Here is a 16,729-nt window from a genome sequence, read left to right on the forward strand (position 1 = left end):
TGTTGAAGAAGCATTTTTAAAAATGGCCACATGTGAGCAAACAATCACAAAGACAGGGAAATAAATTTGTTTGAAAAGTCAAGTTTCCTCAGTGATGCATGTCGTCAATCTGCTCCAGTAAAACATAATATGCGGACCCGTCTCATTCCGTTTTAAATGGGAACTCACTGCAGTCTTTAACCATTTATTTTTTTTCTGTGTCTACACAACATGTATTTAAAAAAAAAAAAAAAGAAATCACTCTCTACTATGACAGCTCCATAAGAGCAAAATACATCCAACAAATTCTGTGTAAAAACAATCCCTTTGACAATGAAGGAATGTAGTGCTGGTTCATCTTTTCCTTATGGTTGTAAATACCAGTACAAACACACAAAAAGAACACGTGAAAAACAGAATAGCATCACCAACTGAACAGCTAGAAAACAACAGAAAGACTTGGATTGAGCTACACATTAGTTGTTGTGACCACCCTTAAATAATCTTTATGAAAGTTATATATTATTAGGTTTTGCTTCTCTGACAATTAACCGGTCAAGTTTGTCGAACAAGTACAGTGAGTGTTTTGGCACCAAATGTGGTTGCAGTATTTGTAGTATGATATGTGCTCTGCGTTAAATAAAAAAATGATTTCAGTGCGTGGGCCGAGTAAGTCGTATGATATGAAGAAAATGCGGACCATCATCGCCTCAACCAGCTGCTGTTTCAATATCTGCATAATAAAAAACTGTTGTTCATAACTAAAGCTACAATAGCCATCCATGATAACACCATCCAGCAGTTTCTTCCTTTTCTTTAGGGCATGATTCCACAAAATATCTTCATCCCATCATCGGGAACAACGCACCTGAGCCGACACGAGCACATCCTTTACACTCAGAAACCGCATTCAAGCTTCTCCAGTGAAAAGAAAGCCACTGTAATTAGTCCTACATTTTTTCTTCCTTTCTTTTCGAAACGGGTTATTAACAGCAGCGTGTTCATACAACGTATCTAACAACCTACTAACCTCTGAAATTAAGCAAAACATTTTTGAAGTACAAAAGGTCTCCACCTCTCTATGAACCACACACACACACACACACGCACACCTTCCTAACAAGCTTCTCCTGCAGCTATACCAGCTTTGCTTGTTTGGATATCATTAGAGGCCAGTTTCTCTGGTGAGTACCGAACCACGGCTGAGCTCCGAGCTACGACATGCTTAGTGCCACGATACTTGGCAATGGGCAAATATTGCCCTTTAAAATTAGAAAGTAAAATGACCAAAAAAAAAAAAAAAAAAAAATTCCTTTTGTAGGTATTTCTGTGGCTTGATAAAGTTTCTGCTGCAGAGCAAATATTATTGATTAGTCTGCTGTTTAAAGATCTCTTACAAGGACCATTCATTAATCTGAAATGGGTTTTTTTGTATGTTTTTCTTTTTTACAAATTTCCCTCATATGCCTCCTTTATTGTTACCAGGGAATGAAGAAGAAGTGTGCATTTATAAGGGGGTTTTCTGTGTAATACTCACTTGCACATGACTGGAAAGATATTTTAATCATGAGTGTGAGTGGTGCTGTGAGCGTTAAAATAAAAAGAGTGTTGACAGTTATGTTAGGTAGCGCCATACTGCCCCAGCTAGAGGATGGCTAGGGAAACCCTGGTTTGTGCACATAACTCCTGTCTTCGGTCATCATGAAGTCCATTAGAACCGCTGTGCGTTCCTACAGGGCGTTATTTTCCGGGGAGAAGAGAGCTGCCAGGCCCAGTGCTTCAGTGTTCAGTACATCCTTGTCTGGTTTCGGCTTTTTAAAGAGCGATGGAAGATTCCGGATATGAACCTCTTTCCTGAACTGCTGGCACAGAGCTTTCTGTTGGCAGGGGACCGAGAGAGGAGAGGTTAAACACAGCGATCCAAACATCTACCACAAAGAATTTCATTAGATTGTACAGCCCTGTTGAGCTGCCGCACAGTTTTTTTTTCTTTCTGCCGAGCACAGAAGATTTACAACACAGCCAGAATCACACTGCTGAGTAATGACTTGCACTATTAGGGCCAGTGTGTCCGGTCACTTCTGATGAGCTGCCTGCAGTGAGATGGAATAGAGAAGGACTGCCCTCTAGTGGCTTAAAGTGGCATTACCCCGACAGTTCCTGCGATGAGCTTCTTAAACTGGTCTTTTCTCTTCTTGTCTCCAACCTTCTGGGCATTGGGGTCCATGAGCCTGTGATCATACTGGTCAAGAGCCTCCACACTGATGTTCGGGATCTGGGTCATCACCGCCCTCAGCTCCATGTAGCGAGGCCGCTAAGACAGATGGAAGGACAGGTGTATGGCACAAGAGAGGAGATTAAAAGCGATGCATTCTCAGGATGCATCTCCGCATGAGTGGAAAACTTGCTTTGCCCTGCTATTACATGACTTTAGAGCAAAACCAGTTAGTGGGTTAAAAGATAGTTAATCACAAAATACTTTGAGAAAACATTTGGAGTTTTTAAAAAAAAGCAAAAATCTAAAATATTAACTGATTCCAGCGTAGCAAATTTGGATTTGCTGGATTTCCTGTGTCAAGCATAATAGTAAAGTCAACATATTTTGGTTTTGGACTGTAAATTGGATGAAACCAATAATAATAATAATAATAATAATAATAATAATAATAATAATAATAATAATAATAATAATAATAATAACAATAATAACAACAACAACAACAACGACAATAATAATAATAATTAGTTACAGTCCAAGATGAGTTCTTGGACCAAGTGAAGGCTGAGATAAAGAGCACATATTGCAGCGATCAACATCATTAGCCTCACCAGGTTTTCATAGATGAGCATGGCCAGCTGAGAGAGGGTGGAGTTGCAGACCTCATGCTGCCCATGAACCTGCAGCGCCCTGAGAACACTGGTGTAGAACCACGTGACCGCCTCGGGAAGAAGATTACCCCCTACGACCTGGAGGGACACAGAGTGGATGTGGGAGGAAAAAAATTATAGAAACAAGTATAAATTCAAGATTCTTTCTTTTTTTTCTAAAACCAGCTAACACTACATGCTAGAATAAGTCTCATTTAACACAAGGATGGGGGGGGTCTTCAGTAAAATACTGTTGTTGTTGTTCACAAACTCCATAAAAAGAACAAAAATTACAACAAATTGTTCCCATTAACAATTATTTTTTGTGTATCTGACAAACATTGGATTTTTGCCAATATCCAATATGCCGACATTTTCAAATTTATTGTGGTTGACTGCCAACGTAGATACTGGTATATGCATATCTACCTAATAGCAGAGAACATCAAGTCTCAGTGGGAATTAACATATGACTAGGCCCATTAGTGACCTCTTATACTGGAATCTCTCACATCAATATGATACCTTGAAAAATACTATTATATAATATTTGATAGCATGTGCGTGTTTTATTAAAAAGAGAAATATAGAAGCACTGTACACATTCACTGGGAAAAACAAAACTTCTTCGTCAACAGTTGTGTCCCGTATGCATAACTAAAACATGATCTTATCAGGCAGATGCTGACGTTTCATTTTAAAGCCTGTATCAGAAGATGACGTCCCGATATTTTCTTGCATGCCAACTGAATCCCCCCCCCAAAAATGCACCATTCACTCCAGTCTGAGTAACATTTGCTAAACCCTACAGTGCCCAACTGTATCAGGAAATTACTCTGCCTTTTATAAAAATGAAAGTAAATACTTCATGTCTTCAGTTGAGACAAACGGGTTTGGTGCTGAGAGCCACAGACAGGGGTGGGGTGCAAAAAAAAAAATAGAACCTAACTAGCCTTTCGCTTTAAAAGGAAAGTGTGACATGGAAGCATGATATAGAATGTTTGTACCATTGATTGCGCTACCTGCCGCAGAAGAGTCCAGCAGACCATTGAGGCAGTGCGGTGACAGTTGGTGGTGTCCTTCCACGACAGCGAGGTGAAGGAGAGGGTCAACAGGGTCATGTAGATGTTCTGGGGAAAGAAAAAGAAACGTTTGAGTTCAAATGCAACATTTAACGAACAACTGAGTGTTACCTGATGTGTTCTCGTCTGACCTCGTGTTTCATCAGGCATTTCCCAAGCTCAGTCAGCTCCTCTGTGGGCTGCGCCGGGGCCGCCGTCTGCACCGAGTCCATCATCATGTCTTCTTCTAGAAGAGAACATTTCAAGCAAAATGGTGACGCACTTGTCATTAAAAAAAAATAAAAAATCTGTTCATCAATTTCATTTTTTTTTTTACCCTCTATTTCCTCCTTATTTGCTGCTGGTTCAGGCACTTTTTTGGAAATGCAGCTCACAGCTAGAAGAGAAAGAATAAGAAGTATTACAGCCCCACAAAAACTCACCAGTCTGTCACTCTCATAGTCAAGTGTCATGGCTATTTAAGTTAAACCGCATGAAAACTATCAATTATTTAATACATATCAGCATTAAAGTAAATACATCTAGTTAATCAATATTATTTTCAGACCTCCCCAACCTTCCTTTAGGATAAACCAAGGGGAAGAGGTCAGTCAAGCGCGACAAACCCTGCAGAACAAACACTTCCTTTTACAACATGTCTTATCAATATGCAGGGTCTCCACTCTATCCAGGAATTATGGATGATATTTGCCCTTTCCCAATACGTTTGAAACCGCTTTCAGCTGGTGTAGCTGGCAGAAACACAACTTCACCATGCGGCTCAAGTGCATTAGCAGTATTAATGAAGAAGCCCTGAGCTTCCCTTCACGCTTTGCTTTACAGTGGTTTTAGACAGGGGACATTACGATCATAAAACAACTAACATCAATGTAATAACAATAACTCACTTCTGCAATAACACTTTTATTTTAAATCAATACGTGTGCCAGCAAATGCAAAGTAGCTGGCACACAGTATGCAGTGCAATGATAGGTAACGCACTTATTTCACCTTCAAAATAATCCGCTAACAGAAGCATATGCTTCTAATCAAGTCATTGATGCTTTTATCTGATGTTTTACCACGCCTCTAAAAAGGTTACCAGATTATTATTACTGTTAAATCTTTAATTGTATTTCTTTGTAAAACAGCTTGCTAGATACTTGTAGGGAAATGTCACTGGAAGGCTCAGATGTGATGGATCGATCGAGAGGCCGGCACTTACAGAGGAGATCCAGCACCTCCCTGGTGAGCAGGCGCACCAGCTGCTCCTCCAGCATCTCCTGCGTCACCTGGCTGTCCTGACACACCACCTCCTCCTCCTCGTCCTCGCCACTAAAAGCACAACAAACAAGTTGCCACCGGGTCCGCGTATACAATTTGTAGCTTAGAGGCAGTGAGCAATCAATATAATTAAACTTAAAGTATAATAATTATTAGAGGCTTTAGAGGGATTTCTCAAAATCACACTAAAGCTCTTAGCTGAACATAGCCATTCAGCGGAGAGCATGTGCATTTCTACGCCTCTTCGTGATTAATGGTCGGTGTGGAAGCGATTTGTAGATCACCACGTAGCCAGACCTGGAAGCGTACACCGCTTGTAGTGTATTTTACTTCAAATGAACATCCTGCTTTATTGAGGAAGACTTGAAAATAGCAATTGCGACCATAAACTGTATTTGAAAACTGTTAACTCAGGTAAGACATCAAGTGAGAGGTAGGGTTTCTCATAAGCTTATATGGAATCAGACTTCTTTTAGCAGTAATTGCATTGGCTTCATTTTTAAGACCCAGAGACTCTAAAACAAATACCTGTTTTTTTCTAAGTACATGTCTAGCTGCCCTTACATGACTGTCAGACTTTACAAAAGATTTATACACAAAAACACAAACGAACACAAACTGAACCAGAACTTACTTGACAGAGGTCCTCTGGTTGATGACCTGCCACTTAACGTTGAGTCTCTGCATTATGAAACAGAAGCAAGACCGAGTTTTGGCAAGAAAAGCAACTGTGAATGAGCGAATTAAGTGTGTCTGATGTTGAGATTGATGATGCACAGAACGGGACGATCCTAACCTGCTGCATGTAGGCGAACAGAGGGCCCAGCAGGGGGCAGAGCAGACTGTCGTAGTACTCCTGAGGACACGATAGCACCAGCTGCCTCAGAAACACCCGTAACAACTTGTTAAGGAAATTCTCTGATAACATAAAGCAGTAGCTCATCTTTGTCAATATAACTGAGATGGGGAAAAAGATGTTGTACACATGTGTATGACTAAAAGGATGGCAACAGGAAATGAACTGCAGTAAATGGCAAAAAAGGATATGAATCATAGGACGAAGTCTGTGGTCAGGCACGTGGTCGAGGGAGAAGAAAGCAGAACGATTGATTTCTTCAGCTAGCCCACTGATGGTGTAGAATTCCTGCTGCAGGGACTGACCTGCGCTTCCCAGAACGTGGAAGCTACAGAGGCGAAGAGAGCAGAAGAGGAGGTAAAGTTTCATCTGCAACAGCACCCGAGGTATAAATACAATAAAAGTGCAACTGCTGCAACATAATTCTCACCAGTTGTCATACAATGTGGTGAAAAAGCCCTGCATGCGCTCCAGGTTGGTTCTATACACGGGAGAGTCGTAAATATCCAGAAGATGCTGAGAGAGACCTGCAGAAAGTGCATATTAAGAAGGTTAAACCACAGTCTTCTCAGATGATGACTCATTGTGGGACCAAAGACATGTGTGGAAAGCTCCTCTTACCAAGAACCACATTCTTCTCTGCATCCATCACCTCATGTGCCTTGGCGAAGGTCTCACTAAGACGAGCCATGTTCTCTGGCATGTACAGACTGTTGTGAGTCCTGCAGCGAGGAGCACAGAAGCCGGTCACAGATCAATATGATGGCCTGCATTATTTATTGTGACACCGTTGAACGGACTGATGATTACAACAGGGACATGTCGCACCTAAAAATCCAGTTCAGACCCACACCTTTATCACGTCTGCCTGATATGGGGTCATTATGATCCTCAGACTCTTTATTAGTCCAAGATAGTTTCAACCCTACCTTATTAGAAGCAGCAGGTTTGGCAGCAAGACCAGGAAGTGGGCGGTGCAGGGGTTCCTGTAGATGGGAGCTCCAGCCGGGGTGTAGCCTGCCACAAAGCCACCAGCCTTAGCTTCCTCCAGGTCTGCAGGCCAGCGTGCTCGCTTCACCACCCCCAGCATGGCGTACAAACAGAAACTCAACTGGTGAAATGTCAAAAGAGAAAGAGGATGAATAGTTAAATGAGGGTTGCACTGCTGTAGCTGAATACGAGCATTTTTGTTGCCGTGCTTCTGCCATGGCTCTCTTTGCGCAGATGTTTTGCCCTCAGTGTGGCTGAGCCTCTATGGCCTTAATTGTTGCATCCCTAATCTGCTTTGATCTTAAGTTATCTATGACTTAACTAAAACACAGTCCCAGAAATCCTCCATCTGGACAGTATACTGCAGACATCAGAGCTCACATACAAACTCAGTTCACACTTATTCACTCACCCGCCCTCTGTTAAGGCCCGTTGCGTCTGTATCTTTACTGTGCTCGGTGACCACCTGATCGGCTCCAACAAAGGACAGAAACACTGCAGGATCTGACAGCACACTGACACACAGGGAGGAAAAATCAGTCAATTACCTGCCATGACATTAAAAAAACATCACTTACAACTTGAGGGAAATTCAAAGAATTCAAGACGCACTGCCTGATTTCCTCCGAGGTCCATTCTGCGACCACCGAGGCCATCAGCTCATCTAGAAAAGCCTTCTGCTTCGCAAAGTCTTTGAACTGGTTACTGATGAGCACCAGAGCTTCCATCAGTGAACATTTCTCCATGTGAGTCAGGGATGCGTCGCTTGAGAACAGCTTCTTCACGTGATTATAAAACATGTCGAAACACGGCTAGAAGGGGGGAAAAAAATGACAAACATTTAATGAAGTTAAGTATAATCTTTGTGATGATGATTTTACTTGAACAAGAATACAAAGGACATTTACCAAGATGAACTGTGGGTAATCCCGGCAAATTTTGATGATGGATGAACAGGCGTGCCTCCTCACGTTCTTCACAGCCCGGGTCCGAGGTGCCTGTAGTTGGAGAATAGTTATTTATTGGTGTGGATGTGAAGGAAAAGGAAAAGAGCAGATATTTGCTTCTGTGTGGACAACTCACCTTGTTGTCCTGACCGACCTCAAACGTGATGGCTTTAAACAGCTTTAGGCACAAAAAAATAAAATACTTTACGGTTAGTGTTAACAGTGAAAACACATAAGTTATTAACAGAAGCAGAGCTCCTTTTAAAACAACGTTCAGTTATCATGAATCGCTGTTTACATGTACGTTTATACAAAAATGATACATGCACATGAATACATCTATTCAATATGTAGTAATCGGTGAAGACTCCACCGACCTTGTAGAGGATCTGTGGCAGGAAGTGCTGTCTTCGTGTAACAAACGGGAAGAGGGCAGAGACGTTGGTGAGCACGCAGGAGAGGATGAGCGGGTCTTTGGTCTCGTAGTTCAGCACGGCCTGCAGCAGCTCCATGCTCTGATCGATGGGCAGCTTCTGCACAGAGCGAGGCAGAAGGGGGTCAAGACTTCATATCGCTAGAATCACATTATTTTGCCCTACGCACTTTTGCTCTGTTATTTTTAAAATTGCTCCCTTCACCTCCTCCTCCAGATTTTTGAAGATCTGTGCGATCATGCACTCCATGAAAACCGTCATTGCGTCCCACTGGACCACTGATGGAGACAGGAGGGAGCACAGGCCCTCGGCACTCTTGGCTAATAGGGAGCACAGAGGGAAGTCAGGTTTAATTTGCTGTTGTTGCTCATTTATACATATTCCTACATCTGAGCCTGTTGTACCTGAGTGGGTGTTTGCACTAATAAGTCAAATCAATCGGGACTCTTGCCTTGTACTGAACAATCCTAAAACACATCTCGAACAAGCCATCAACGCTCCTCTTTTTTGCTGTGACTATGTGCCAAGATTGAGGATGAACACTTACATGTGGTATCCCCGGTATCAATAGGGCTGGCGATTTGATACTGTAACCACTCTGCTGCTATCTGGAAAGCCTCCAGAGGAACAATGCGACAGGCAATCCTCACCACCTCTCCCTGCTGCGCTCGAAAAGCTGTGAAGCAAAAAACGTACACCATGAAAACCATCATAGGATAAAATGAAGAAAATTGATGATAAGTTAAGTAAAGCTGAATCTATAATACTCACAGTTAAAGAACAAATTGAAGTCCTCATCACTGTCAAAGTCCACACGGGAGTACCCGCAGCTGGGGTTATCATCTCTGGATGGGAATCCAGTCTGGATTAGAAAGACAAAACCTTTAGTAACACGCCATTAGGTTCCTATATGCCCTGGGAAAGGTAGCACAGACATTAGCAGGCCCTTTTCACACAGAGACGTAAAGCCGCACCATGACGTCTGTGTATTTTTTTTCCCCCAATGCGTTTCCCCCGGTGTACCCGCCGACTGTTAATAATCATATGGATGCTGTTAAAATGTGTCGTGATTGAGATCATGACCCATAAAACATCCTGGAAAGCGGCAAAGTTAGGTTTCTCGCTCTAAATTACGTACTAACATAATCGCCATCAGTAAACAGGACGCTGTCTGACTCTCACAAGCAGGTAGGGATCCTGTTTTCTGGGGGAAAGTTCACAGAAGTCTGGGTCAGGAGGGCTGACCGTCGCGGTGATTACTTCCGGTTGTAACAACAACAACACAACTGCAGTTATAACTATAACAACACAACAGTGGAGGGACACAAACACATGGTGAGTTACAGTTTTTTGTCGGGGACAGACAGGATGGCCGAGGCTTTTCTACGTATAACTGCAGTATTTTTTTCCTCATGTACGATGTCAAAGACGCCAACAGTTAGCACATTACTGTTGTTTGGTCGTGTGACGTTGCTTTGCAGGTAATTTCGCTTTTATTTGATGAGAGTAGGATCTGTTAGCCCCCCATCACACAGGTGGTGGCTCGCTGCAGCTCTGATACGACCCTGGACGTGCATCAGAGCCACAGCGAAACTTTTACCCCCCTCACCACATCGGAAGCTTTCACACAGATTCCTGCACTCACAGGGCAGTGTGAATGGGGCTACCGCCTCACCTTGACTAGATTGATCATCGATGCTCTTAGGTATTTGATGGCCATCTCCACGACAACGGCTTCCTTCGACAGAGTCTCATGTCTGAACAAAGATCCCCATGTAGCCAGAGTGGACGACTTCAAAAACTGCACGAAATCAGACAAAATCACAAGAGATAAAACAGCCGAGGGATTCATACTCCACTGATTCATTTGCAGTTTATCTGAAGTTAAGTCTCCAATAAAAGTGTTGTCATCTCACCTGGCTGGAATGTGTAGTGAAGGCTAAAATGGCCTCCATGTACTTGCTGAGATTTGCCGGTACCTCGACTTCTACATCTGAACCCTGCGATGAGAACACGACATCAGAGAGTGTAAACATGCTCCTGTGATTTCACATAATGTTTGCGCTGACCAAGTCCAAACACCAGGCGAGCACGGGGATTAGTGCGGCCACGTTAGGATGAACTCACCACCAACGAGCAGAGCTGGCCACCCAGAGCACACAGGACCTGACAGAGCCTCTTCAGGAAGATGTAACGCCGCTCCACCACCTGCACTGCTCTAAAAAAAAGGTACAGAGGGATTTAAGTCACAGCCACATGAACTGAAGAAACTGTTTTACATCAGTGTTGTGTAGATGCATGCGTGTCACATCACTTACTGCGATTCAGGGGACTTTTTACATATTGCCAGTCCGTCAGCTGACCTGTAACCAGACAAACTATCAGTAACAGTGACACGAGTTGGTTGAAGTGTGTGAAGACTGACGGAGAGAAGCAGCTGTAACTCACTGGGCTCCAGAAAGGATGTAGTGGATGGCCACATCATCAAACAGCAACATGAACGGCTTCCTGTCCTCCAGCTTGCCCTGTGGCAGAATGACAATCGTTTACACATGGCTCATTATTGGTAATTTAACATAAGTATATAGTTTTGTTGATTTGCTCACGTTTTGTTTAAGAAATTCTGAAGTTATGAGCAAAAAGAAGTGAGTAATAAAAAGCCACATGGTAGCGCCATTTCTCAGGATGTGCAACGCTTCATTCCATGACCTATGGCTCACATCTCCATCCAATTCCACTAATGAGGTTTTTTTAAAGCATATTTTTTTTGGCCTTTTGGCTTTATTGACAGAACAGCTGAAGACGTGACAGGAAACAGGTTGAGAGAGAGGGGGAGTGACATGCTGCAAAGGGCCCCAGGCCGGGACTCGAACCCGGGGCAGCCGAAATGTGACGTGACAGGAGACCAAGTGAAACGCTGTCACTTTTGCAAGATTTAGGGCTGATAATGTGAACATGGTATGGGTATAATGTAAGCACCCAACTCAACAAACTATGCAACAAGCGTGTTTTCTCTGCGAATCACCTTTCGGCTGATGGCGATGAGCAGACACTCGGCCGCCTCCAGCTGCAGGTCCGGTTCGCTCAGCAGCAGACACAACATCTCCAGCAGGTGACAGTTTCCAGAGGTGATGTACACCAGAGACACCCAGTCTATGTAGCCGGCGAGTGTATTCAGCGTGGCCACGGCGACTCGACAGTGAGCTCTGGCCTGAATGTGGAGAGCAAAGAGAGTGACGCTTAAGTGATCAATGTATTTACATTCATAAGTACGTGAAGTTAGAGTAAATGCACAGCAGTATTCTCTCACCTTCAGTTCATGTCCGGGCGAACTTTTCTGGATTAAAAGAAAAACATACGTGACACAAATATTACAGTCACTGTACTGTTGAATCTTTTCTTTTTGAGAAATATAAATGATATATCGAAAGGTAATAAACGTGATTGTGCTGATCATTTAATCTTAATGCTTCTTATTCCTACTAACTCAAGTCATAGCCACACTGACCAGTTTACGGTAGTCCTCCACATTAACGTGCAGGATGGCCATCATGAAACTGAAGATGCTCTCCATGTTTTGGGTGAGCGTATGCTGAATGTCTCTACGTCGCTGGGTGGGCAGCGTCTGGAAGGTGATGACGTCCTCGGCCAGCCTCAACAAGATCAACATCACCAGCTCCGTCTGTGCCTCCTGTGACAGGAACAGGTCAGTTTTAGTTAGACTACATGTAGTTCGTGCTAATGGCAACACGTTTCTGTGAAAAGGCCAAGAATAAAGTTTGCACTGATAAAGTAACGAGCGGAAGCCACGTTTAAGTTCACAGATGCTGAAAGATGATGTTAACCACCAGTGGCCGGGGTTGACATGACACATGAAAATGAGTATGACTAATCTTTCTTGGTACTAATTTGCATGCGAGATCTTGCGTAATCCTATTCAAACTGCACGCTAGCCGGCGACTGATAAGCAGTATCAGATCATTCCCTGCACAATGCAAGGTACTACTCACCCCTTGGCTAGTGAGAGCCTCCATCTCTTTCAGCATATCGGGCCAATGCTGAGGCCATTCCCTCTTTATCATTTCCACTGTAATTCGTGACAGGGCATCTTTGATGTGACTCTCCTCCTCCAGGATAGAATGAGTGCCCTGATAAAACCCAGAACAGGTATAGGAGATCAGACACACTTTCATTTCATTTGGATTATAGGATCAGATGTTTAGGTTGTTAATTGCCTTAATATCACACTTACTTTTGATAACAGCTGCATGGCACACTCCTTCAGCTGCACTTTCTCTTGCTGTTGCATGTTGTTCCATCTGAACCTGCGGGACAATCAAGCTCTCTTTCAAATACATGCTTCTTCCATCATGCAGTTATTGATTACTCCTGATTTATGACGGTTACGTCACACTCACTTGATGACGTGCTCCAGGATTTGCAAACCAAAGTGTCTCACAACAGCTGGCTGGGCTTTGTCGGCTAATTGTAAGCCACATGGGACACAGAAGGCGCTGGTCTCTTTAAACTCCTCACAAAACTGTTGTGAAAAAACAATGCTCGTTATGGTACAGAAACGCCACATGAAGTCATCACTCAGATTTCTACAGGTGATTACTAACGGTCAATAAGACTGTATACATGCAAGTTGTCAGCGCTAAGAGGCTACAGCAACAGCAGCCACCGCAACATTACAATTAATAGTTATATAGCAGAAAGCTAACCTACCACCTAGCCATGTAAGCTAAGGGCAAAGTTGTACTTAGCAACCCAACTAGCTAGCCTTCTTAAATTAACGTTTACCTTTTTATAACCCTGAGCAGGACCACCATTATCAAACCATATGTTACCATTACTATGAATGAATGAACGTGAGTCGACAGTGAATGTGGTGGTGAGGTGGTAACCATGGCATACACCGGCTAGCTCGCAAAGCATCTGGCCATCCTCATTACACATTTAGCAAACGTTAACTTACAAAAAACAAACAGTGCGAGCCGTACTCTTACAGCTAGCCCCACTGATAAACACTGACTTTTATTCGGCTACGTCGCCACTTGTGTCTACTTTAATAAATGACAAGCTCAGCTAACTAGCACCTAGCTAGCAATCGATGCTACCTTTAGGGCCTCCAGTCGGTAAATTTGGCTTGTTTCTGCATCCATCATCACATTCACAGCTTTGATAAGCTGCTCACACATGGCGGCCCCCTGGTCAGCCATGATTTCAGGTAGCGTCTTGCACTCTGTTAAGGCGAAAGCGAAGGGCTCCCTTATGCAAAGCACCTGCACAACAGTGAGCCGCGTACGCTCAGGGAGGTACCAACGTGCACAGAGTCTGCCGCATGCGTGTTTGAACCTCTGGCTCGCCGTCGGATGGGAACTCTGGGAGTTGTAGTCGCCATCTTCAAACGATCGTCTATGTTAGGAAAGAGGTGTCACTTCCAATTTATTCAAAAGGGTATCTATATCAAAATGTCTCATTAATTTGATATCTGATGGTTGATGTTCAATAGTAAGATTATCTCTGATCTAAACTTTGCGCAGGAGAAGCGGCAAGACAATTTAAGAAGACAACTGTGCCAAATGTGTTCAACCATCAGGAGATGCATTTATTATTTTACCTTAACACCAGAACAGAATCGTAAGCCAACAGAATCCATCTAGCCTTTTTGATTGGAATAGTAAATATCTTAAAGTAAACAAAACATTTAATAACTCACAGTCCTGATTCATCCAGTTTGTAATTTATTCATCATGTATATCAGTTATAATCATACACTAAACAAGATCTGATATCATCCATTGAAATAATGGCCATTTTTTAAAATACATTTTTTTGTTATTTGAACATCGGTTTATTAGCAATAGCTTAATAACATATATTATTATCACTTTTTTGACTCATTCTGAGCTACATTGCTGTATTGAACATCATGATATACTGTATCTGTGACTATTTCAGGACTTTACACCTTATAACATACTACTTATGTCCCCCGCTGTATTATCAGAATCATATCAGAATCAGAATCAGAATCAGAGTACTTTATTAATCTCCGGGGGGAAATTGTTTTTGTTCCAGATGCTCCGTGCAAAGTAGAAATAGATATATTGCATGAAAGGAAACAAGAGATAAAGATAAAGATATAAATAAAAATAGCAAAGAAGACAATAAAATAAAATAATAAAGTAGACAATAAAATAAAATAATAAAGAAGACAATCTCAAGTGTTCAATATATATATAAACACACATAAATATACATAGGTAAATATAGATATACATAGATGCACATATATACATATATACAACCATTTGCATATTACATTATATTGTGCTATATCAGTTTAGTAACACATACAGTATGTGTATATGTATGTCATACTGTTTACTGCATTATGTACTGATTCATATCTTAATATTGTGACCCCCCTCTAACTCACTTTGTGTCTTGTTTTCCTCCAATTGACTGCCTTCCTGGAGAGCCGGCAGATAATAGGCTGTCAGAGTTGGTTGGCTCCACCTGCAGAGTGTGTTATACAAGGTTATAAACAGCTGATTGCACGGTGTACACTCTCCCTTTTGTAGCTGAGCAGCCTGCCAACCAAATGGTCTATACCTCACAGTAGTTTGGTTTTGTGTTGTTTCTTTTTATTTGATACACACACAGAGAGGCTTCACCCAGACACACACACTCTACACCACTGATATCAGACATTACTTCATTATGAGTTGTGTTTAGTTCACATTCCCCTTTCAGAAAAGTATGCACTTTCTCATTTGTCTCAATCTTTGAGCCAGGTCTGTACATTTACATTTTACATTTAGGGCATTAACCAGATGCTTTGGTCCAAAGCAACTTACAGTAATTCATACATTCATACACTGATGGCGATGCATGCCATGCAATGTGCTGACCAGCACATCGGGAGCAGTTTGGGGTTCAGTATCTTGTCCAAGGACACTTCGACACGCAGACCAGGGGGAACTGAACCAGCACCCTTCCGACTACAAGACGCTGGCTCTACACCTGAGCCACAGCTGCTCATTGTAACAATGATTAAAAAAAAGAGAACTCCAAGTATAATTATAAAATGATATTATATGACATGTGGGTGTATTGTTACAGCTGGCGGTGTCAGAATAGTGTTACATATTGCACTTATACACTTGTGCTGACTTTGCTGCAGCTGCTAATAACACTACTCTGTCACTTTGCCCAAAAGGTATTTTACTATTAGCTCAATTACAACAGTAGCTGTGGGAAGGGTGCGTGTATTGCTATTCTCTGTATTGTTTTTAGTCGGATTGCTTTTTCTGTTGTATTCTATTCTTGTTTTTATTCTTAAATACTTGTTTTCTTTATGTTTCTCTATCTATCTGTACTTATTTCGGTCATTACCTAAAAGAACCTAAAAAAGAAGGAAGGGTCATTAGGTCACTGACTCTTGCTTTGGGGGCAGACTGTGGTGACAGTTGTGATGATGTCAGTGAGACACGCATTGAGAAACAAACTAAAACTCAACATATCTGCATCATAGTCTCTTCCATAGAGCAAGAATCAGTGACATAATGACTCTTCCTTCTTTTGAAGGTTCCTTGTCTGGGGAGAGACTATCTTATCACAACCTTTCAGATAGCAGGAATAATATATAGCCGCTGTAGATTTGGACGTCCCATAAAACTTCACAGGAAAAAGAAGTCTAACATGAAGATATGTTCGTTAATTATTTCACAAATCATGAATGAATATGTGAGCTCAGCTGTTACCTGATGACGCTCCCTGCCATAGCTCCACCCACTTCAACCTCTTCAGCTTTCAGCTTGTCAAATCCAAGCAGAGTGAGACCTCATACTTTCCGCCGATGCAACTCACTTTGCTCCCGACTTTGAATATGAATTTAATTTGCTGCTAATAATCTTTTTGTCTAACTGAACGAAGTCGACCCACAGTATACATGGTAGGAAATAAGCCTTCATTTCCAAGTAGTGGGTGGAAACGGTTCAGTTTCGTGTTGTCTAGCCGGTGGGGGTGTTTTCTGATCCAGAACGGGGCGGAGCCTGAATTCCAAAGTGGAATGAGTTTCCTCTCGATACGTCACTTTGGGATAGGCTGCGAGCTACCGAGCAACCCTGTCAGTCAACGGGATCTCGGGTTGGTTACCTTCGCGTCCTGGGGTAAGAAAAAAACAACTTAAAAATATCAAATAATTCCCGCATAGCTTCATCGTTTGTTTTAGTGGTATCTTACTTAATAAACGCGAGGGGTTTCTAGCAGTGCCTCGCGCTCCCAACGAGCCGTTTGAAA

The 16,729-nt window shown here is 42.4% G+C and overlaps 2 protein-coding genes across 5 annotated transcripts in view; one reads left to right on the forward strand and one right to left on the reverse strand.

Annotated features, from left to right (window-relative positions):
- Positions 1 to 353: 353 nt before the first annotated feature.
- Positions 354 to 13,778, reverse strand: xpo5 (exportin 5). 2 transcript variants are annotated; one of them, XM_030442534.1, is made up of 33 exons: positions 13,540 to 13,778; positions 12,838 to 12,959; positions 12,672 to 12,744; positions 12,430 to 12,567; positions 11,928 to 12,110; positions 11,730 to 11,756; positions 11,445 to 11,630; positions 10,868 to 10,944; positions 10,738 to 10,782; positions 10,547 to 10,637; positions 10,336 to 10,419; positions 10,095 to 10,220; positions 9,191 to 9,281; positions 8,967 to 9,095; positions 8,624 to 8,739; positions 8,363 to 8,518; positions 8,122 to 8,163; positions 7,947 to 8,036; positions 7,651 to 7,850; positions 7,451 to 7,553; positions 6,978 to 7,159; positions 6,670 to 6,770; positions 6,479 to 6,575; positions 6,240 to 6,376; positions 5,989 to 6,086; positions 5,827 to 5,873; positions 5,134 to 5,243; positions 4,246 to 4,305; positions 4,061 to 4,155; positions 3,855 to 3,977; positions 2,809 to 2,946; positions 2,129 to 2,293; positions 354 to 1,856 (listed from the first exon to the last, which is right to left on the reverse strand). In XM_030442534.1, exons 1-33 carry the CDS (start codon positions 13,639 to 13,641, stop codon positions 1,710 to 1,712), a joined length of 3,681 nt encoding a protein of 1,226 aa, XP_030298394.1. In that variant the 5' UTR covers positions 13,642 to 13,778; the 3' UTR covers positions 354 to 1,709. The 2 variants fall into 2 exon arrangements, with proteins under 2 accessions (XP_030298394.1, XP_030298395.1); XM_030442535.1 differs by having other exon boundaries at positions 1,710 to 1,856; positions 3,870 to 3,977.
- Positions 13,779 to 16,459: 2,681 nt separating this feature from the next.
- The window catches only part of tp53bp2a (tumor protein p53 binding protein, 2a), a 31,013-nt gene continuing 30,743 nt past the window's right edge, over positions 16,460 to 16,729 (forward strand). For all 3 annotated transcript variants that reach the window (XM_030442537.1, XM_030442536.1, XM_030442538.1), the window contains exon 1: positions 16,460 to 16,599. The gene's annotated coding sequence lies outside the window, so the exon portion shown is untranslated. The remainder of the gene's footprint in view (positions 16,600 to 16,729) is intronic.

The sequence above is a fragment of the Sparus aurata genome, chromosome 15, assembly GCF_900880675.1.
Source record: "Sparus aurata chromosome 15, fSpaAur1.1, whole genome shotgun sequence".
Classification (NCBI taxonomy): Eukaryota; Metazoa; Chordata; class Actinopteri; order Spariformes; family Sparidae; genus Sparus; species Sparus aurata.

What these genes read in the sequence shown, in the direction of transcription:
- xpo5 (XM_030442534.1), bottom strand. Translation starts at nt 13,641, where the DNA reads ATGGCTGACCAGGGGGCCGCCATGTGTGAGCAGCTTATCAAAGCTGTG. An exon ending in TCACTACACATTCCAGCCAG is followed by an intron (nt 10,221 to 10,335) that starts GTGAGATGACAA and finishes GATTTCGTGCAG; the next exon opens with TTTTTGAAGTCGTCCACTCT. An exon ending in ACCTCGGAGGAAATCAGGCA is followed by an intron (nt 7,554 to 7,650) that starts GTGCGTCTTGAA and finishes CCTGTGTGTCAG; the next exon opens with TGTGCTGTCAGATCCTGCAG.